This window comes from Elephas maximus, chromosome 17, assembly GCF_024166365.1.
Source record: "Elephas maximus indicus isolate mEleMax1 chromosome 17, mEleMax1 primary haplotype, whole genome shotgun sequence".
Taxonomy (NCBI): Eukaryota; Metazoa; Chordata; class Mammalia; order Proboscidea; family Elephantidae; genus Elephas; species Elephas maximus.
In genome coordinates this window covers 86,755,932-86,780,151 of record NC_064835.1, presented here as the reverse complement: position 1 = coordinate 86,780,151, position 24,220 = coordinate 86,755,932, and the positions used below count along the sequence as shown (strand labels likewise).

Below are 24,220 nucleotides of genomic sequence, written 5' to 3'. Positions count from 1 at the left end.
TTAGACCATAGAAGTTGGTAAAAATCTTCAATTTCTTCATCTTTGGCCTTAGCGGTTGGTGTGTAAATTTGAAAAATAGTCATATTAACTGGTCTTCCTTGTAGGTGTATGGGTATTACCTATCACTGACAGCGCTGTACTCCTGGATATCTTGAAATGTTCTTTTTGACAATGAATGCAACACCATTCTTCTTCAAGTTGTCATTCCTGGCATAGTAGACCATATGATTGTCCGATTCAAAATGGCCAATACCAGACCATTTCAGCTCACTAATGCCTAGGACACCTATGCTTATGCATTCCATTTCATTTTTGACAATTTTCCTAGATTCATACTTCATATATTCCACATTCTGATTATTAATGGATGTTGCAGCTATTTCTTCTCATTTTGAGTCATGTCACATCAGCAAATGAAGATGCTGAGAGCTTGATTCCATCCATGTCATTAAGGTTGACTCTGATTTGAGGAGGCAGCTCTTCCCCAGTCATCTTTTGAGTACCTTCCAACTTAAGGGGCTCATCTTCTGGCGCTATATCAGACAATGTTCCACTGCTATTCATAAGCTTACACTGGCTGATGCTTTCCAGAAGTAGACCACTGGATCCTTCTTCCTGGCCTGTCTTTCTGGAAGTTCCATGAAACCTGTCCACCATTGGTGACCCTGCTGGTATTTGAATACCAGGGGCATAGCTTCCAGCATCACAGCCAACACACAAGCCCCACAGTACCACAAACTGACAGAAATGTGGAGGTAATTAATATTAAATGCATGAAATATTAATAATGCCATATGGGGCTTAAGGTAAATGTAGACTTAAAAACATTATAAACCAAAAAAAAACCTGTTAAGTTGCCATTAAGTCGATTCTCACTCATGGCAACCGCACGTGTTGCAGAGTAGAACGTGCTTTCCAGAGGCTGTCTTCCAAGATACGTCTGGGTGGCTGTTTGTGCCACCCAGGAACTCCAAAAACACTATCACCATAGCATAATAGCTGAGAGGGATGTAAATGCACTTACAGTGTTCTAATAAAGACATAAGATTTTGAAAAGAAAATTAAATCTAAAATATTAAGGAGTAAAAGATTAAATCAACTAGGTGGAAAAACAATTAACCAGGTAGATACAGTTATAAATTTATATGAACCTAACAATACACCCTCAAAGTACATAAAAAAATAATTACCAGACTTCAAGGAGAAATAGATAAATCCATAACTATAACAGAAATTTTAAGCTATATTTCTCAGTAACTGATAGATAAAGCAAACGAATACTTCTTAGGTTACAAAAGATTTGAACAACATAAGGAGTTATGTTGATGGTGAAAAAAAAAAATGACCTGATTGGCATATATGTCTATATAGAATGTACAACTTCAGAATATATATTCATAATAAGCACACATGGAGCATTTTCAAATATCAACCATATTCTGGACCTCTAATAAATTAAGTGAGTTAAAATAATATGGAGTATATTCTTGCAGTACAATAAGCTAAAAATAAAGCACAAAAAGATAATTAGAAAATCCCTAAATGTTTGGTAATTAAGAAATACAATTTTTAATAACCCATTGGTCAAAGAGGAGTCACAATAAAAATTAGAAAATTCTTTTAACTGTTAATTAATGAACATATGACATATCAAAACTGATGACATGCACCTAAATACCTTGCCTTAGCAGGAAATTTATTACCTGTTCAAAACACATATATTAGAAAATAAAATAGGCTGAAAATCTGATCTAAGCATCCCAAGAATTTAGGCAACAGAATAGTAAACTATACCAAAGAAAGAACAGAAAAAAAGCAGAAATCAATGAAATAGAAAACAAACAAACAAACAAAAACACAATAGAATGGACCAACAAAGCCAAAATTTTTTCTTTGAAAAGACTAACAAACTTGATATACTCCTGGTGAGACTGACTTAAAAAAAAAAAAAAAAGGGACAGAAAGAAGGCATACATCATCAATACTGGGCATGAAAAGAGGGACATCACTGCAGATCCTGGTACAGTGAAGAGACAACTGAAGTGTTCAGCGAAAACATGTAAGTTTAAATGGACAAATTCCTAGGAAAATTCAGCACACCAAAACTGACATAAGTATTATATATGAATAGTCCTATTACTATTACAGAAAATGGTTTTTTAATTAAAAACCTCCCCAAAATGAAAACTACAGGCTGAGATGGCTTCACCAATGAATTCTAATAAATATTTAAGGAATAAATTATTCCAATCTTATAAAGCTCTTCCAGAAAATAGAAAGCTCCTAATTGATTTTTTGAGGCAGACTAAATCTTAATACCAAAACCTGATACGGTCATTATGAAAACGAAAATGTACACAATTCAATCTCATGCATGCGCAAACATACAAAACAAAATACTAGCAAATCAAATCCAGCGATGTATAAAAAGGATAGTATATAAAAACTAAGTTGATTTTATTCCAGGTGACTTTTTACAACCGTTCTCAACATATCTGGCATATCAGGTGTCACATCTCTGATCCTCTAAGATCATGGTCACAAAGGCACTGTTTTCCAGAAAAGGAAAAACTCTTCCTTCTCATTGTAGAATCCAAGATGTCTGCTTTATTTTACCCCAGAAAACTCTGAATTAATGGGCGACTGTACTCAAAGAGAATAGACAGCACAGAGAAACGCCCGGAGGGACAACGATCCGCCCTGTCTGGTTTGAATGATCTGTGGAAACTCCTCAAATAGATGGGTCCTAGTCATTCTTTCTTATCAAGGATTAATCTCTACAAATCTTCTATTCATTGCTATAAAAGATGTTATTCTCTTGGTTTCATGTACAAATAAACCACTGCACCAGTAAAAGTGTCTATTTCCAAACCTCTGACTGAAGGTTGACCTACTACCAGATGGGACTTGGTGAAAATCTGAGGTCACTTATCTTTTGACGTACTTGCTGAAAATCTCTGTCCCTGAACAACTCAAGTTTCACAAATGACTGAGTTTTGTGGAAAAGCAGAGGGATTGGAAAGATGTTACAATGAGGGCTGCAATATTCCAATGTAGATCAGTTGTAGCAATAAGCATAACTTAATTAAGGTGCAGAAATGGAAGAGAAAATCTTTTCTTCCTGCATTAGAGCAAGTGTGAAGTTCTGATCCTAAAAAGAGTTTAGAATTTTCTAACACATTTTATATATATATATATATATGTATATATAGTCACATATATATTCACAACACACACACATACATATATACCTATCCACATAAGCCCAGAACTTCCAATTAACCATTGTAAAAAGCTCTCACCATTTGTGTAGTTGTTAAGATTTTCAAAAGTCATTTGATATGGCTTACCTCCAATAGATGTAATCAACTCCTTATACTAATGCCTGCAAAGCCTAGGATCAACTGTCATCTTCCAAATAGAAACCCTGAAAACGATCAAAGGAACTTGCTTCATCACAGGTTAACTTGCCATCGGATTTTACAAATCTGGGCTGCTGAGGAAAAAAAAAAAATTTTTTTTTGCTGAGGAAGATTCTTGAATTTCTTCCTGCCTCTGACCATCTTCTCCGGATCTGCCTTGAACTCCCTTCTGCAAAGACCTGCTGTCTGTTTTTTTCTGAAGAAACAATTATATAAAGCATTACATAAACTTATTAAAGATATATTTTGTTAGAAAGTTTCAGAAGATAGAGGAAAAGACTTGGACTGTGTTTAAAAAATATAAATGCAATTGAAGAAGGAATCCATCAGGAGAGCAGAGTCTACCTTCTAATAGACAGGTGTGTAGTTGACCTGCCACTGGCAGAGAGTACTGAAACACAATGGAGGAAAGCGATGCCTCAGTGGCAGCATTCTTGTCTCCCACGTGGGAGATGTGGGTTTGATTCCCAGCCAGTGCACCTCAAGCACAGCCACCACCCATCTGTCAGTAGAGGCTTGTATGTTGCTATGATGCTGAACAGGTTTCAGCAGCTTCCAGAATAAGAAAGACTAAAAAGAAAGGTCTGGCTATCTACTTCTGAAAAATCAGCCAATGAAAACCCTATGGACCGCAAGTGGCTGATCCCATTGTGCATGGGATTGCCGTGAGTGAGGGGCCAACTGACAGCAGCTAACGACAGCCGGAAATAAGCTGAGACTGGCTGCACTGGGGTACAATTTCTGTGAGTCCTTAGAGTTATGGACTCTGATGAGTATAAAAAATAAGTTTCACTCATTTGTTCATTCAACAAATATTTATTGACCGTCTACTATATGAAAGCCACTGGTGCTTGAGACTGAATTAGTGAAAAACATTGCAACAGCCCAGTGAAAGAAAACTAGGGAGATATATATGAGAGTAAATGCCATCTTAAGCTTATACTTACGTACAGATAAAAAAGTTTCTCCTTTGAAAATAACAGCAGAAATAAGATGACCAGGAGACATATTTCTGATTCTCTCCATTACTCTCATGGAAATAAGCCAAACCAGGGGCCGATTTGTCTAGAGACTGTTATCCTCAAGTACAGACATCCACAGATGGAGGTAACTGCCTATGAGCTAGGCTTCCTTCATTAGATAAAATAGAGTTTTATCTAATTTCAACCCTAAAAAGTGGTGACTTTTATGATCCAATGACCCAATAAAAAACAACTGGGGCAGGACTTCCAGAATGCAGGGGTGTAGAGCTTGCCCTGACTTTGAGGAAACATCATCAAAGAAATTGACCCTTTAATAGCAATCCTTGAGAGTCCACAGCCCGTTAAGAAGCCCATGGAAACGGAAGGGATTTCCATCACATTGAGCAACCTGAACATGTTCTATTTTGGAATATTGTAAAATGGCACCTCTATTATATCAGATGCTATCACCTAAGAGACGATGCAGATGTGTTTATACCTGCCATAATATCTGTTCTCTGTCAAGACACAGCTGATTTAAATTCAGTTCAACAAAACACATGTAAGTAGGTAGCAAGCAGAAGCAGCTTTTCTTAAACCTTTAAAACTAGACATTAAATTTGTCTTTCCTAAATAGACACCAGCTCAGTGTTACCCAACATATAATTAATATTATCTCCTGTCTTAGTCATCTAGGGGTGCTGTAACAGAAATACCACAAATAGATGGCTTTAACAAGAGAAATTTATTCTCTCACAGTCTAGTAGGCTAAAAGTCCAAATTCAGGGTGCCAGCTCCAGGGGAAGGTATTTCTCTCTCCCTGTCAGCTCTGGAGGAAGGTCCTTGTCATCAATCTTCCCTTTGTTTAGGAGCTTCTCCACGCAGGAATCCCAGATTCAAAGGACAAGCTATGCTCCTGCTGAGGCTTATCTTGGCGGTATGAGGTCCCCTGTCTCTCTGCTCACTTCTTTTATGTCTCAAAAGAGATTGGCTTAAATTATACATTAATCTTGTGGATTGAGTCTACATAACTGCCAATAATCCCATGTCATTAACATCATAGAGATAGGGTTTATCACATCAGGTGACAAAATGGTGAATAATCACATAATACTGGCAATCATGAACTAGCCTAGTTGACAGTTATTTTGGGGGGACACAATTCAATTCATGACACCCCCCCAAAACAAACACAAAAGAATGGTTCTTTACTTCCAGAGGGACAAAAGTGGGGTACTTATATATTTTGCCTTTTCTTTTTCATAGAAGCTTTAGGAGATTTGGACTTCACTTTATTCAATGAATAGGTGTAAGATGCAAAATTTCCTGTAAGTACAGCAACAAGGGATTGAAAACACAAACAGACGCTGGTTTTCCCCCAAGTACTTAAGTATGGACTCTTAGAAAGGGAAAAGGCTCAGAAAGGACATCTGGAGCGTGTTTCCCAGCTGAAAGGCCAGGCTTTCTCCTAGGAGAGCTTCTCCCTGGCATCAGCTGCCTCTAGAGTTGCTCTATTCAGCTCCACTGATCCCTTGTCTAACTCCTCATACCACATCTTTCTGCCCACCTCAACTGAGGGTAAAAAAAGGTGAGCTATCCAACTACAGTCCAAAGAAAGCAACTCCTAGTGTCCATGATTTGGGTTCTTTTCTCTTTGTGGCCAACAAGTGCATGTACTTTCCTAACCCTGAGGCTTTTCATTCCTCATCAACAGCCCACAGCTGACTTCCTATCATTGAAGAAACTGATCCTTCTCTTTTCATCAACTTATTCTTTCCATACGTCTATTTTCATCAGTAGATGTAGCAAAAATACATATATTTTAAAAAGGAAAAAAATTTGCATTGACATACTCTGAAATTTTATCCAATTTCAATACTAAAAAGTGGTGACTTTTATAACATAACTGGGGCAGGACTTCCAGAATGGAGGGGTGAGGGGCTTTCTCCCTTACACAGAAAAAAAAAAAAAAAAGCCTTAGCAGAATATTTTCTGAGGGTACCAAGATATTGAATTTACCAGACACTTCAAAGTAGCTATTATAAATACGTTCAAAGAACTAAGGAAGCCACATGTAAAGAAACAAAGATACAACAAAAATGTCTCACCAAATAAAGAATATCTGTCACACTCACTAGAATGACTGTTTTCCAGAAAAATGGAAAAAAAAAAGTTGGTGAGGATGTGGAGAAATTAGTGGGAATGTAAAATGGTGTAGCTGCTGTGGAAAACAATTTGGCACTTCCTCAAGAAGTTAAATGTCGAATTACTACATGTTCTGCAATTCTGCTCCAAGATATTTACCCAATAGGCTTGAAAGCTAAGATTCAAGGAGATTCTTGTACACCAATGTTAATTGCAGCATTATTCACAACAGCCAAAATGTGAAAACAACCCAAGTGTCTAGCAACAGATGAATGGATAAACAAAATGTGGTCTGTACATACAATGGGATACTATTGGGCCATAAACAGAAATGAAGTTCTGATACATGCTACAACATGGATGAACCTTGAAACACTAACGTACACATCCAAGATGCTCAACAAACTGCAACAGGATAAATGCAAAGAGATCCAAACTCAGACACATCCAAGTCAAAATACTGAAATCAAAGACAAAAAAATATTGAAAATAGCAAGAGAAAAACGACCCCACAGACCCCAAGAAGATTAGCAGCTAGCTGGCTTGTCAACTGTTATAAAGGAATGTCAGTTAACAGCTGATTTCTCACCAAAAACAATGGAGGGCAGAAGGCACATATTCAAAGTGCTGGAAGAAAAAAACAAAACAAAACTTGTCAACCAAGATTCCCGTATCCAATAAAACTGTCTTTCAAGAATGAAAGTGAAATAAATATAATCCAGCTAATCAAAAATGGACAGATTTGTTGCTGGCAAACCAGATTCACAAGAAATACTAAAAGAAGTTCTTCAGTCTGAAAGAAAGTGACACGAGACAGTAATTTGAATCTACACACAAAAATCAAAGAATTCCAGTAAAAAAAAAAAAATTATATGATTAAAAAAAGTTTAATTGCATACTTCTTCTTTCTTCTCTTAACTGATTTAAAAAGAAATCGCATGAAATATGTACATAATGGCATCGTTTTCCCTTTATTATAAAGAAATGCAATATATTTGCTAATTATAACACAAAGGAGGCATTTTTCCAGACCATGCCCAGCTCTTTCAGACCTTGGTGCCTTTCCACTCCTATTCTCTCACAGACACCATTAGGCCATACAAACGCACACCAATCAGCAGAATGCTCAAGGCTGATGCGTTCCCTGCCTTACTCCCTTCAATCTGTTCTGAAGACACCATGTGTCTGTTTATCAAGGCACATATTTAGCAGAAGAGAAAACCAAGTCTTAGCCATTAAAGTTCTTTCTGAGGTTATCACTAGAGCACACAAATGTGCATAATTCAGCCCACAGACTAGAAGAGACAGTTTACTGTAATATGTAAAAAGCTAGGGGATAAGCTGCAAAACCAGAACAGAGTAAGTATATGATCCTAGAGACAGACCAAAGGAAAGAGCAAAATAAAAATCTGCTAACTTTACAGAAGAAAGCATATAAACACTATTTGAAAGCGGAAAGTATAAAATAATATGATCCAGTAGCATAATAATTAGCTGTCTAAGTCCACAAAACTCAGAAAGAACAGTTGGTTAGATCTGTTGAGTAATAAAGCTGTACTCTGCGTACGGCTAAATTAGTGCCCGTAGGTCATTTAATTTGTAAAGTTCCACAGGTCACTCTATAGTGACGCCAGGATTAAGAATCACTTAAGTAATGGGACAATGAGCAAATGATATTTTTTCTTATTAGTTGCATTACATCTCAGTCTGCACCTTGTTGTTGTTACGTGCTGTCAAGTCGGGTCCAACGCAGAGCAGCCTATGTACAACCGAGCGAAATGCAACTTAAGAAGCAGATTTAACATCTGACGTTTTTGTCGTCTTCCTGCCTGCAGATGTTATTTCCAATTTAATTCGACCCATGAACCACAATGCTATCTGGAATAAGAACTATTAAGAGCATCTTGCAAAGTTCTCAGCTCGTAGAAGGTGCTCAGTTGACACTAGTTTACATTTGAATACTTTTTATTGCATATTTATCATGCAATTGTATATGTTGGTTATACTTACGAATTCTGATAAAACCGAGACTTTAAGAAGCGCCTAAGAAAACTGATCTGATGCTATGATTACAAAAGATCTGATGAAGCTTTTCTAAACTATAATACACTCATGTAAGGCCCTTAAAAGACTAAGAGATACCCTTCCCATTAAAAATTTCCTGGAAGGAAAGAAAGTGAGCTAAAGCTGACATACCACATATTATGTTATCAGTGATATATGACGTTTTGAATGGTGCTAATTTAAACGACGTGGATGACAGTGAGGTTGTGTATTTTGTGGAGATCATAGAATCTTGAGATAATGCTACTTTAAAAAAAAAAATTTTTTTTTTTTTTTTTTTTTTACATTCTGTTTAATATAAATCTTCCTATAAAGAATATACTAAATGTTCTTAAATTGGGACATTGTTTGAAAATTTAAAGGCAATTAGTCTAAATCACTCTGGTTATGGAAAAGCCTAGCAGGTGGGAAGAATATCTAGGGGTTTAAACAGGTGGTCTAATCAGCAGAGCTTCATGTATCATATAGCACGAGGCAAGAGTTTTCTTCACTTGAGAAGGTTAGAGCTAACAAAAAGTCGAAAAAGTTACATTCTGATAGCTGATGATTTGGCTTTAAACAACAGCAATTGTTATTAGATAACCTGTGATTTGCTATGATCAGGAAAAAAACAAGTATATGAGTCTGGAACAAAAGAGAATGAAGGAAACCAAAGATTCAAAGAAGAAATTAGTCCACAGCCTCATCTAGCCTGAGACCAGAAGATCTAGGTGGTGCCCCGCTACTACTACTGACTGTTCTGACCAGATACCCGATAGAAGCTCCCAGATAAAAAGGCAGAAAAATGTAGAACAAAATTCAAATTCCTAAAAAAGGCCAGACTTACTGGACAGAGGCTAGAGGAATCCCCCAGACAATCGCCCTAAGATACCCTCTGAACTGAAGCCACTCTCAATGGTCACCTTTCATCCAAATAATAGATTGGCTTATAAAATAAACAATATCACCCAGGAAAACCGTGCTGCCTTAAATAATCAACTGTATGAGACCAAAGAGTCTCATTTAGCCTGAGACAAAGATGAGATGCTAAGGAGGGGCAGAGAAGCTAGTAACTGAAATGGAACAAAAGTAATGGAAATAATGACAATGCTGACACATTGTGAAAAATGTAACCAATGTCATGGAGCAAGCCATATAAAAATTGTTAAACTGGAACCTCATTTGCTGTGTAAACCTTCACCTAAAACACAATAAAATACTAATAATAAAAAAACCAAGTACATGAATTTTGAAGATTGATTTTATCAATTGGTAGCTCTATTTTACCTTACAAGGCTAGCAAATAGAGTTGTCAACTATTTCTGATTGTGCAAGAAACATAACTTTGAGCATAGTATTGGGGGGGCTGAGGTGATGGCCCTATAACAAGATCCTATAGTAAGTACTTGTAGGGGAACGTACAGGAAAGGAAAAAACAGCAGACTCTTAGGAGAGTAGTATTTTAAAGTATATTTTAGGTACTGGGATGCATAATTTCAAACAAATTTGAAGTCATAAATGAGTACGAATCCAGTGGCTTCCACTCAGTTCTTTATTCTTCTATTACCCCTTCAGGGTCGGTCATTTGCAAACGACTGGGGCCGATGCTCTTGGGGAGCCCGAGCTAGAGTTTTTCTTTACATCACTAACATTTTCAGCGGATTCCGATCTGAGTTTTAGAGGCCGACATTATCAGAACATATTTAATTAATTATGCCTGCTGTTGCTAAACAGTAACAAGGGGGGGGTGAACTCTTGTAATATTATTCTAAAGATCAAAAAGACAATGCCTGTTCCTTATGAGACTAGAGCTCGCAAACTTCAGAACGAATCCTCATGCAAACGCCTCGCTCCTCCTTCCAACAGGAAGTTGAATGATGGCTCAGATAAACCAAAGAAAGACACAACTAAGATGATCCTGGGGGTACTTGGAACTGCAAAATAGGATTTTACACAACAAATCCTGGCTTTAAATTACTCAGAGGGTTGAGAATTCTCTTCACAACAGCCTTACTTCAGCAGGAGTGCATTTTTTATATTTAATATGACATTCCAAAACTGAGGACTGTCTTTCAGGAGGTTTGATATTGCACAAGGCAACCTACTACAGCAACAGGCTATTATATATTCACGTCAAACAACCAGAATCTCACTTAAGACAATAAATATTCTCGTATATTACCATAAGAAAGAACACCTTCTCTGAAGTCTCAGTGTAGAATCCAGCTGAGGTTTCCCTACCTCTGGGTGACGTGGGCTCCTCTGTACTTACCGTATAATTTTCCTTTGACGTATTTTGTAATTAACAGCACAAGTCAAGTACTTTTAATCAAGTATGGAGATATTTTCCTACTTGCGTCACTCCTCTCCCTGACATGCCCCTCTTCCCGCACACTGCCACGATAGCCAACGTGTGTTAGAAGTGCACGTGACAGGTGACACTCAGCTCCTCCTCCGTCTGCTCTGCTAGGGGGCGGAGACACTGCAATTGATGCGGTGATGACCTAGCTCTACGACCACTGAGTCACTGAGCAAAGGCTATTTTTGCATATCTACCAGCACATTATCTAATATTAGAAAGGACAACTTTTTTGCATGTTATCCTATAATATATTTATGAAAGGTATCTTATTTTAAATTATTCAATTTTTTCTCAATCTGTAGTGACTGTCTTAAACTCACTGAATAAACCTGAAGGTTTTTAAAAACCAAACGAAAATTAATATATAGCATGCGTTAATGGTAAGGTATGGGAATGCCAATGATTAAACACAACCTAAACCAGGGCACTATTCTACATCACTCCAGTCATGCTGATAGTGGCTATTATAAAATGAGAAACTGTCTGCATCATAGGCATGCTAGTAATGACAGGACTTATTTTTTATTAAAATAGCAAGAATACAAATAGCTTATATCAGTAAATTACAGTAGTGTTCAGGCTCCAATACCAACATTAAATCAAAGCCTATGGACAGATAAGGTGAAAGATTTAGGAGAATTTAGGGAAGGGGGAGAAAACATTGCTGAACTTGTTACTCTAGATTACAGAGTTGCCACAGGCAAAAAAAAAAGCTTAGATGTCAATTAGGTTGATTGCAGTACTTTAATTTTTTTAAGAATACTTATTAAAAATACAGATTTTTAAATCTTACATTCTTGACAGATATCTCATCGCCTACCTTCCTAAAAACAGGCGTAAAGACAATTGTCAAAATGTATGTTAATTAGTCTTGAGTTCACATTACTATGGATTTAAAAACCCTGACATGCTCCTACTTTCTGCTGCACTGAAGTCAGATATGGCATGGAATTTACGTCAGGTTGGTTCCCAAACGGAATAGATGGTCCCAGGCCAGTATGAGAACTGTGCCTGTGTTGGCACGACTTCGCCAGCCATGAAACATAAATCACAGAGAAAAAAAAATTAACCAACCAATTATCTGAGATACTAAGAAAGGAAAGGAAATCAGTTTTGTAAAAACACTTCTCCCTCTTTTTAGAGCTTCTTTATTTACTCTGGATAGTTAACATAACAGTGTTCCATAGCGAAGTAAGCAGATTTTATACTCACTAGTACTCTACGGATAGAAAGAGCCATATGCATTTCTGTGTCTATACGTCATCTCAGCTCACTACGATATGGCCCGTGACGACAGAGATTCAGAGGCACAGAGTTCATAAATACATTTAACATTGTCAAGCATTCAAAAGATAAATGCAATCATATAGCAAAAAAAAAAAAAAATTCCGTTTGTAACTTTGAGCTTTCCCAAGGACGTGAAGAACCCTCATGTGTCAGAAATCTCTATAGCAAAGATTCCTACAAAAGAAAAAAATTATGCAGATTAATATTTTTAACTCAACTTATTTCATCATGCATTAAAAAAAAATCTATTCAGCACTGCTTTTGACAAAATTTAAGATTTTTTTCCCCAGCACCCTGAAGGAAAACTGATACAATGTATTTTTTCACTCACTAGGGAAAGAAGGTATCATTCATGATCTGAGAGGCAAAGTCATCTTCCGATTCTCAGTCTAATTACCCATCTGTAGGTTACAGTGCTCCTTTATTCATCCTCTTTCCTGATTACCCTTCATGTATGTTTGTTCATTTTTACCCCTCACAAAAAGGGAAAGTGGCAAAGGGGAAAAAGTATAACTCAAATCAGTTTTGTTACTAGTAAGTAACAAAACCTTGAAGATCATCAAAGGAGAATGAAGAACACCAAGGACACAAGGCGATTACAAGCCCGAAAGACAGAAAGGGCCACATGAATCAGCGACTACATCATCCTGAGACCAGAAGAACTAGATGGTCCCTGGCTACAACCGATGACTGCCCTGACAGGGAACACAACAGAGAACCCTTGAGGGAGCAGGAGAGCAGTGGGATGCAAACCCCAAATTCTCGTAACACCAGACTTAATGGTCTGACTGAGCCTAGAAGGACCCCAGTGGTCATGGCCCCCAGACCTTCTGTTGCCCCACGACAGGAACCATTCCCCAAGCCAACTCTTCAGACATGGATTGGACTGGACAATGGGTTGGAGAGGGATCCTGGTGAGGAGTGAGCTTCTTGGATCAGGTGGACACTTGAGACTATGTTGGCATCTCCTGCCTGGAGGGGAGATGAGAAGGTGGAGGGGGTTAGAAGCTGGCGAAATGGACACAAAAAGAGAGAGCGGAGGGAGAGAGCGGGCTGTCTCGTTAGGGGGAGAGTAACTGGGAGTGTGCAGCAAGGTGTGTATGGGTTTTTGTGTGAGAGACTGACTTGATTTGAAAACTCTCACTTAAAGCACAATAAAAATTATAAAAATAAAATAAAATAAAATTCCCCCCCCCCCAAAAAACCTTGAAGATCAGAAGATTTTTGCAGGTGAGATGTTGCCCATTACCATGGAAAAATAAGAGTTTATAGTCTTTAGGAAAATGATTTAAACTTTTTTTTGCTAAAGTTTTCACACATGCTGCAACTTTCACCCTTGCCATCCAAGAAGCAATGTCCCTAAAAAAAATTCTTGTCAATAACTAGTAACCAGCTTTCCTTGACTTGCTTCCAACTCTTGGCAACCCCACGTGTGCACAGTACAACTGCGCTCACAGAGTTTTCAAGGCTGTAGCCTTTTGGACACAGGTCTCCAGGCTTTTATTCCGAGGCGCCTCTGGGTGGATTCAAACTGCCAACCTTTTGGTCAGTAGTCAAGCACTTAATGGTTTGCACTACCCAGGGACTCCATTCTTATCTATGGACTTTCAGAATTCATGTTTTAAGAGTACTAAGAATACCTTTCAAAAAGAATAGGAGATAGTTCATCAATTCACCTCAACCAACTTGAACTAAAGATCAATTCATCTGATAATTAACTCAACAAATGACAGTCACCTAGACCTGTTAAAAAACCCGCTGCAGTGGAGTTGATTCCAACTCATAGCGACCCTATAGAATGTATGTTTATTAAATTCATAACCTGTCATTTAGGAAAAGATAATTTCAATCACTTTTGAAAATATCTGTATTCTTTTAGGTGTCTTTTCCCATTTTGCCTACTTTTGAACATTTGTGGAAAATGGAAAAAAACCTAAAAAAAATATAATTAAGTTAATTAACCTAAATTATAACTGTCATAATTTCATACTTCTATTTATTAAGTTATTAGAAATATATGGTATTTCATTTATTAATATTTAAATCCATGTCTTCAATTACTATGACTCTTTTTGGTTTTTTTCTTACATTACATCCTTTTGTGCATTATATGAACTTGTTCAACAATTGAACACATATGTTCCATCATATTTGTATAAAAAAAATTTGTATAGGCAATAAAAAGGATAAAAGCTATAAAGGAAATTGCAGGACAATTATTTTTCATGACATATGAATTATAATGTTAGATCACAAAACGTATTTGACATAACATCTGACTTTAGAACTTTTTTCTTCTTACAAGTAATCATACCCATCATTGAAAACTTGGAAAAAATCAGACAATTAGAAAAAAGAACAAAACAGTGATTAATAGCTTCACCACCCAAAACCAACTATAACTCTCTTTGTAGTTATCACACTCCTACTGAAATAGTCCCTCATTCAAAATTACAGTGTATGCAAATTTGTTCAGACAAAAACCTGTATGTAAATGTTTGCAGCAACTTTATTCATAATTCCCAAAACTGGGGCACTGGGGAAGCACAGAACTCAGAAACACAGATGAGGGAAAAAAAAAAAAAAAAGCCTCCAGAAAAGCCTTCTCTCTCTAGCCAAAGGACAAAGAAAAGGTAGCTTAGCAGGGTTTGACAAACACTGTGGGGGTGAAAACAGCAACCCCTACCCTACTCCCTGGGCCAGGAGAGACCAGGTGGACATCCAGTGCAGGCTGTGCTATGCTTTCCTGTTGGAGTGATACAAGCAGAGACTGCACTTCCATCCCTCACCTGGTAGTAGCAGTTGTCACTCCATTTTCTCTGCTACTGTTCTGTTAGGTGAGGCCAAGGTAGGAATCTGGATTCCACCCCTCTGCCTGGTGGATGCGAGAATGAGGGAGGATTTCAGTGAGGAGGGAGCTGGAGAAAGGAAAATCCTGGGTAGATCTCATAGTGATCCTGACCAGACTGAATACAGCAAAATGTTAGAGAAATGTACTACCATGTGGAGTCTGTTCATGGTTCATATTGGCCTCTGGGGAGCACACAAATGAAACAAATCAGAATAACATAACAAAAGTTCCAGAAACTAAATCATCACTGGAACCACAGTCCACAAGAGTAGGTCATAACCTGTATGGTAAACCTGAATAGGGTGACTGCCTTCTAAAAAAGAAGATTAAATAGGAACCTGAGTTTCATAAAATAATTTCCAAAATGTCCAAGATAAAATAGAAAAACACTCACTATACCAAGAACTAGGAAAATAATCATTTGAATGAGAAAAGACACCAACAATGAGATGACTCAATGTTGGAATTATCTGATAAGGATTTTTAAAAAGCCATCATAATGCTTCAACAAGCAATTACAAACATACTTGAAGTAACTGGCAAAACAGAAAATTTCAGCAAAAACAATTGAACCAGCTGGAAATTACAGCACTCAAAAATACAATAACCAAAATAAAAAACTCACTGGATGGGCTCAAGAGTAGACTGCAGATAACAGGAAAAAAAAAAAAAGAATTGGTGAACTTGAAGATAGAATAGACTTGGAATGCAGGACCCAATTGCAACAACAGAGAGAGAACAGACTGAACAAAGCAAATGAACAAGGTCTCAAGGAACCGTAGGGCGATACAAAATATCTAATATTCATGTCATCAGAATCCTAGAAGGTGAGTAAAAAGAGTATGGGGCTGAAAAATGTTCAAAGAAATAATGTTTGAAAATTTCCCAAATTTAGTGAAAGTCATAAACCTGCAGATTCAAGAAACTGAGCAAACCCAAACAAGATAAACCTAAAGAAATCAATGCTAAGACATAACACAATCAAACTTCTGAAAACTAAAGACAAAGAGACCATCTTGAAAGCAGCTGGAGAGAAATGACACATTACCTACAAAGGACCAATTATTCAATGCCAACGGATTTCTCATTTGAATCTATGAAAGCCAGAAAGAAGTGGCACAACATATTTCAAGTGCTGAAAGAAAATATGCATCAACCCAGAATTCTATATCCAGTGAAAATATCCTTCAGGAATGAAGGTGAAATCAAGACATGAAGAAAAACTAAGGGAATCTGTTACCAGCAGACTTATATTAAAAAAAAATGACTAGAGGAAATTCTATAATTAGAAAGGAAATGATATTAGAAGGAAACTTGGAATATTAGGAAAGAAGAATAGAGTGAGTGGAAACAGGGCTAAGTATAAAAGACTATCACCTTTTCAGTTTTATTAATTACATTTGACAGTTAAAATAAAAATTATATCCTCAATGTATTAACCAACGTATGTAGAAGAAATGGGGAGGATAAAGGGACCTTTATAAGTTGAGGTAAATTTTCTATACTTTACCTGAAGTGGTAAAATGTCATTACCAATGTTGTTGTTGTTAGGTGCCGTCGAGTCGGTTCTGACTCATAGCAACCCTATCTACAACAGAACGAAACACTGCCTGGTCCTGCGCCAACCTTACAATTGTTGTTATACTTGAGCTCATTTTTGCAGCCACTGCATCAACCCACCTTGTTGAGGGTCTTCCTCTTTTCCGCTGACCCTGTACTCTGCCAAGCATGATGTCCTTCTCCAGGGACTCATCCCTCCTGACAACACGTCCAAAGTATGTAAGACGCAGTCTTGCCATCCTTGCCTCTAAGGAGCATTCTGGCCACACTTCTTCCAAGATGGATTTGTTCATTCTTTTGGCAGTCCATGGTATATTCAATATTCTTCGCCAACACCACAATTAAAAGGTGTCAATCCTTCTTCAGTCTTCCTTATTCATTGTCCAGCTTTCACACGCATATGATGCGACTGAAAATACCATTGCTTGGGTCAGGTGCACCTTAGTCTTTAGGGTGACAGCTTTGCTCTTCAACACTTTGAAGAGGTCCTTTGCAGCAGACTGGCCCAATGCAATGCGTCTCTTGATTTCTTGACTGCTGCTTCCGTGGCTGTAGATTGTGGATCCAAGTAAAATGGAATCTTGACAACGTCAATCTTTTTTCCTTTTATCATGATGTTGCTTATTGGTCCAGTTGTGATGATTTTTGTTTTATGTTGAAGTGTAACCCATAGTGAAGGCTGTGGTCTTTGATCTTCATTAGTAAGTGCTTCAAGTGCTCTATACTTTCAGCAAGCAAGGTTGTATCATCTGCATAACGCAGGTTGTTAATCAGTCTTCCTCCAATCCTGATGCCCCGTTCTTCTTCATATAGTCCAGCTTCTGGGATTATTTGTTCAGCGTACAGATTAAATAGGTATGGTGAAAGAATACAACCCTGATGCACACCTTTCCTGCCTTTAAACCGATCAGTATCCCCTTGTTCTGTCCAAACAACTGCCTCTTGATCTATGTAAAGGTTCCTCATGAGCACAATTAAGTGTCCTGGAATTCCCATTCTTCGCAGTGTTATCCATAGTTTGTTATGATCCACACAATCAAATGCCTTTGCATAGTCAATAAAACACAGGTAAACAGCCTTCTAGTATTCTCTGCTTTCAGCCAGGATCCATCTGACATCAGCAGTGATATCCCTGGCTCCACGTCCTCTTCTGAAACCAGCCTGAATTTCTGGCAGTTCCCTGTCGATACACTGCTGCAGCCATTTTTGAATGATCTTCAGCAAATTTTTGCTTGTGTGTGATATTAATGATATTGTTCTATAATTTCCACATTTGGTTGGATCACCTTTCTTGGGAATAGGCATAAATATGGATCTCTTCCAGTCTGTTGGGCAGGAAGCTGTCTTCCATATTTCTTGGCATGGATGAGTAAGCACCTCCAGCGCTGTATCTGTTTTTTGAAACATCTCAATTGATAGTCCATCAATTCCTAGAGCCTTGTTTTTCACCAATGCCTTCAGGGCAGCTTGGACTTCTTCCTTCAGTACTATCGGTTCCTGATCATATGCCACCTCTTGAAATTGTTGAATATTGACTAATTCTTTTTGGTATAATGACTCTGTGTATTCCTTCCATCTTCTTTAGATGCTTCCTGCATCGTTTAATATTTTCCCCACAGAATCCTTCACTGTTGCAACTCAAGGCTTGAATTTTTTCTTCAGTTCTTTCAGCTTGAGAAATGCCAAGCGTGTTCTTCCCTTTTGGTTTTCCATCTCCAGCTCTTTGTATATGTCATTATAATACTTTACTTTGTCTTCTCGAGCCGCCCTTTGAAATCTTCTGTTCAGTTCTTTTACTTCATCAATTCTTCCTTTTGCTTTAGCTGCTCGATGCTTGAAAGCAAGTTTCAGAGTCTCCTCTGACATCCATCTTGGTCTTTTCTTTCTTTCCTGTCTTTTCAGTGACCTCTTGCTTTCTTCATGGGCGATGTCCTTGATGTCATTCCACAACTCGCCTGGTCTGTGGTCACTAGTGTTCAATGCGTCAAATCTATTCTTCAGATGGTCTCTAAATTCAGGTGGGCTATACTCAAGGTCATATTTTGGCTCTCATGGACTTGCTCTGATTTTCTTCAGTTTCAGCTTGAACTTGCATATGAGCAATTGATGGTCTGTTCCACAGTCAGCCCCTGGCCTTGTTCTGCCTGATGATATTGAACTTTTCCATCGTCTATTTCCACAGATGTAGTCAATTTGATTTCTGTGTGTTCCATCTGGCGAGGTCTATGTGTATAGTCACCGCTTATGTTGGTGAAAGAAGGTATTTGCAACGAAGAAGTCGTTGGTCTTGCAAAATTCTATCATTCTCTTCTAGCACCAAGGCCATATTTTCCAACTACTGATCCTTCTTTGTTTCCAACTTTTGCATTCCAATCGCCAATAATTATCAATGCATCTTGATTGCATGTTCAATCAATTTCAGACTGTAGCAGCTGATAAAAACTTCTATTTCTTCACCTTTGGCCCTAGTGGTTGGTACGTAAATTTGAATAATAGTTGTATTAACTGGTCTTCCTTGTAGGTGTATGGATATTATCCTATCACTGACAGCATTGTACTTCAGGATAGATTTTGAAACGTTCTTTTTGACAATGAATGCAACACCATTCCTCTTCAAGTTGTCATTCCCAGCATAGTAGACTATATGATTGTCTGATTCAAAATGGCCAATACCAGTCCATTTCAGCTCACTAATGCCTAGGATATCGATGTTTATGTGTTCCATTTCATTTTTGATGATTTCCAATTTTCCTAGATTCATACCTCATATATTCCAGGTTCTGATTATTAATGGATGTTTGCAGCTGTTTCTTCTCATTTTGAGTCGTGAGGTTCTAGACTAAACAGACTAGGAAGAAAGACCCAGCAGGCTACCTCTGAAAAGCATTAGCCAGTGAAAACCTTATGAATAGAGATAAATTATGGCTATCTATTATAATACCCAAAGCAGCCACTAAAAAATGCAAAGATACACACTAAAAAAAAAAATTATTGATAAATCAAAATGGAAGTCCAAAAAATGTTCAACTCTATGCACATAAATTTGACAAGTTAGATTAAATAGACTAGTTCCTCCAAACCTGCAAACTACCGCAAGTCACCCAAACTGAAGTCTTGTATCTATTTAAAGAAATCAAATTCATAGTTTTAAATTTTCCAAAAAAAGAAATCTGCAAGCACAGATGGTTTCACTGGAGGATTCTACTAAACATTTAAAGAAGAATTAGCACCAGTTCTACATAACCTCTCCCAGAAAACAGACGAGGAAACACTTCCTAACTCATGAGTTCAGCAGTACCAGACTGTCATGAATTGAATGTGTCCCCCTGAAATATCTGTCAACTTGGCTAGGTCATGATTCTCAATATTGTGTAATTGTCTACCATTTTGTCATGTGATGTGATTTCCCTATGTGTTGTAAATCCTATCACTATGACATAGTGAGATGGATTAGTGGCAGTTATATTGATGAGATCTACAAGATTAGACAGTGTCTTAAGCCAAACTCTTTTGAGATATTAAAGAAACGAGCAGAGAGACATGGGGACCTCATACCACCAAGGAAGTAGTACGGGGGACAGGGCATGTCCTTTGGACCTGGGGTTCCTGCGCTGAGATGCTCTCAGACCAAGGCAAGACTGATGTATCACAAGGGCCTTCCTCCAGACTCCTGAGCCAACAGAGAGAGAGAAAGCCTTCCCCTGGAGCCGGCGCCCTGAATTCAAACTTCTAGCCTGCTGGACTGTGAGAGAATAAACTACTCTTTGATAAAGCCATCCACTTGTGGTATTTCTCTTATAGTAGCACTAAATGACCAAGACACAGACAAAAAAAAAAAAACTACAGATGAATATCCCTCGTGAACATACACATGAAAATCCTCAGGGGAAAAAAAGGTGAATTGAATGAGAAATACATAAAAATAATTACACACAATGACCTAGTGGGGTTTATTCTAGAAATGTAAGTCCGGTTCAATATTTTGAAAATCTACCAGTGCAATCTACCATATGCACAGGATAAAAAAGAAAACTCATGCGATCATCTCAATTAATGCAGAAAAGCATTTGACCAAGTTCAACAGCCACTGATGATTTAAAAAAAAATTAATCATCAAAATAGGAATAGAGAGGAAATTTCAAAACTTGATAAAAAGCACCTACAAAAATACAGCCAACATCATGGTGTAAGACTGAGTTCTTTTCCCCTGAGATAAAAAACACGGCAAACATGACTATTCTCACCGTTCTTACTCAACATAGTACTAGAAGTCCTAGCAAGCATGATACAGTAAAAAAAAGAAATAAAAGGCATTCATTTTGGAAAGGAAAGAATAGAACTTTCTCTATGATTGTTCAAAAATTCTAAGGAATCTACCAAAAAACAAAACTAAAGCTAATAAGTGATTTCAGCCAAGTCACAGGATACAAGAGCAACAAACAAAAATCAATCATAAACTAACAATGAAGATGTGGGAAGCAAAATTAAAAACAAAAAATCCATTTATAATTGCTCCACAAAAATTAAATTCTTAGGTATAAATCTAACATAACATTTACAGGATCTATTTGCTGAAAATTATAAAAAGCTTATAAAAGAAATCAAAGATCTAAATAAATGGAGATATATTCTATGTTTATGAATTGGAAGCCTCAACATAGTAAAGATTTTAATTTTCCCCAAACCTATACGAAGGTTTAATGCAATTCCTATGAAAATTCCAGAAAGATTTTGTAGATGTAAGGTAACCTTATTTTAAAATTTGCATGGAAAGACATAGGACCTATAATAGTTAAAAACAACTTTGAAAAAAAAGAATAAAATGGGAGGAAGCACTCTACCTGATTTTAATACTACATAGCTCTAACAATCAAGAAAATATGGTATTTTCCGAAAGATAGACACAGAAGCCGATGGAACTGAATAGAGAACTCAGAAATAGACCTATATAAACAAACAAACAAAAACTGCTTTCTTATAAAGACGCAAAACTAATTCAAGGGAGTAAGGATAGTTTTTCCAACAAATGGTGATGCAGCAATTGAATATCAATAAGAAAAAAAAAAAAAAGAACCTCAACTTGAACTTCACACTTTAAAAATTAACTAAACATGGATCATAGGCATAAATGTAAAACATAAAACTATAAACCTTTTAGAAAAAGAACATAAAAGAAAATCTTTGGGACCAGTTCTTGGATACAGCACCAAAGGCATGATTCATAAAAGAAAAAACTGACAAATTGGACTTAATCAAAATTAAAAACTTTTGGTCTACAGAAGACTGTTAAGGCAATGCAAATGTTCTGAAATTAAACAGTGGTGATGACAGAACAACCTTGTGATATACTAACAATCATACAATTGTACAGTTTAAAAGAAAATTTTATGGCATGTGAATTATATCTCAATTTTTTTTTAATGTATAACTTTTTTTTTTTTTTTTAAGAAGGACTCTGTTAAGAGAATCAAAAGGCAAGCTATGGATAAGGAGAACTTATTTTCAAACAAATCAGACAAAGAACTTGTATCTAGGCTAACAAAAGAACTCTTATAACTCAACAGTAAAAAACAAATAACCGAATTAGAAAATGGGCAAAAAGCACAGACATTTCTTGAAGGAAGTCATATAGGAGGCAAACAATACATGAAAAGATATTCAACATCATTAGCCACTAGGTAAATGCAAATTAAAACCACAAAGAGATTATCATTCTACACCTGTCAGGATGGCTGCAATAAAAAATAGTGATAACATCAAATGCTGGTGAGGGTGTGAAGAAACTGGGTCACTTCCACACACTGCTGGTGGGAATGAAAAATGGTACAGACACTTGGGAAAACGGCTTGGCAGTTTCTTAAAAAATTAATCACGCAACTACCACATGATTCAGCAACTGCACTCATGGCATTCACAGAGAAATGAAAACTTAAAGTTCACACAAAAACCTATATATAAAATTTTACAGCTTTATTTAAAAACTGGCAACAACCCAGACGTCCTTCAGTGTGTGAATGGTTAAACAAGCCGTGATACACCAAAAGCAAGGAGTGCTACTCAGCAATAAAAAGGAATGAACTATTGATATACAAGACAACTTGGATGGATCTCATGGGCATTATGCTGAGTGAAAAGGCCAATTTCAAAAGGCAACATACTGTGTATGATTTCATTTATATAACATTCTCAAAATGACAGAATTATAGACATGGAGAAGAAAACCGTGTTTGCCAGGGGATAGGTCTGGAGGAGGGGATAGCTGTGGCTACAAACGGCTGTCATGCGGGAGCTCATTCTTAGGTGGCAAGGGAACAGTTCAGTATCTTGACTCTGGTATGCCTACCTCCTCCCCTACATTTTTCTGAGGGTACTAGTTAATGCAGTTAGGCTAGAGAAAACAATTCAAGACCAATAAAAGGAAAAGAAGAAATGAAAGTATCTCTTTTTGAAGATAACATGACAGTGTACCTGGAAAACACTAGAGAATCAGTGACAAGGCTTAATGGAACAACAAAAAAATTTAGTAAGGTAGCAGGATAGAAAATTAAATTGCAGAAATAGCATCCATGTACACAGTGATAACCAGTCCAAAGACATGACAAATGAGAAAACCCCACTGACAATAGCAATAACAAAAAGTATTTATGAGTAAACTTAATAAGAAACATTCAAAGAAAACCACAAAACATTCCTAAAACAAACAAAAGAAAATTTTACTTAGTTAGAACATCTCAACATTATCAAGATGTCAGTTCTCCCTAAGTTAATTTGTAAATGTAATAGGATCCCCCCACCCCTGCCAAATTTCAATGGACTTTTTTTTTAATGGAGCTAAACAAACTGACCCTACAGTTCATATGGAAAAATAAACATACAAGAAAATATAGGTGAGCACTTAAAAGGAAGAGCTCTAAGAAGCACTAACCCACCAGTGTGCTGGAGCTGGCTCAAGCTAATTGTTAAATATTCAAGAAGTTTGTGAACTCGTGGTTACCACTGGTAGCTTGAAATTGGCCACTGTGGAAGTACTTATACTACAGAAATTGGCAAGTGCTACAAATCAGGGATTCCCCCTCCCCACTTTGGGGAAGCCAGTTTACCAGCACACCACTAGACTAGCCATTCAAGATTTTTAAAACTATAAAGTGTCTATAATTAAAATAGTGTGGTACTGGCATATGAATAGACAGATCAGTGGAAAAGCATAGAAAGTCCAGAAAGAGACTTGAATCACTGGGAAAAAAGAGTATTTTTAATAAATTACATTGGGACAACTGGATAGTCATTTGGAGAAAAAAAAACTAGATCTATTTCTAATACCATACACAAAATAAACTAAATAGATCAGAAATCTAAGGGTAAAAAATAAAACATTATATAAATATTGAAAGAAAACATTGGTGAATTCCTCCACCTGGTTACAGGGAAATATTTTCTAACTATAAATAGAAATCAACATGCATTAAATATAAACACTACATAAAAATAAAAACGATTACATGGCAAAACATTACAAGTAAAATTAAAAGACAAACTGGGAGAAAATATTTACAACATATATCACAGATAAAGAACTAATCTCTTCAAT

General features: G+C 36.9%; 1 protein-coding gene across 3 annotated transcripts in view; it reads right to left on the bottom strand.

Annotated features, from left to right (window-relative positions):
• Positions 1-3,290: 3,290 nt before the first annotated feature.
• TSGA10 (testis specific 10) overlaps positions 3,291-24,220 on the bottom strand; it is a 147,469-nt gene continuing 126,539 nt past the window's right edge. Inside the window, exon 20 of one of the 3 annotated variants that reach the window (XM_049856556.1) lies at positions 3,291-3,427. In XM_049856556.1, coding sequence (XP_049712513.1) covers positions 3,379-3,427 — 49 coding nt within the window. In that variant the 3' untranslated portion in view covers positions 3,291-3,378. Of the gene's footprint in view, positions 3,428-3,465; positions 3,497-11,230; positions 12,396-24,220 lie in introns of those variants that run through there. The other 2 variants (XM_049856558.1, XM_049856557.1) reach the window with 2 other exon arrangements.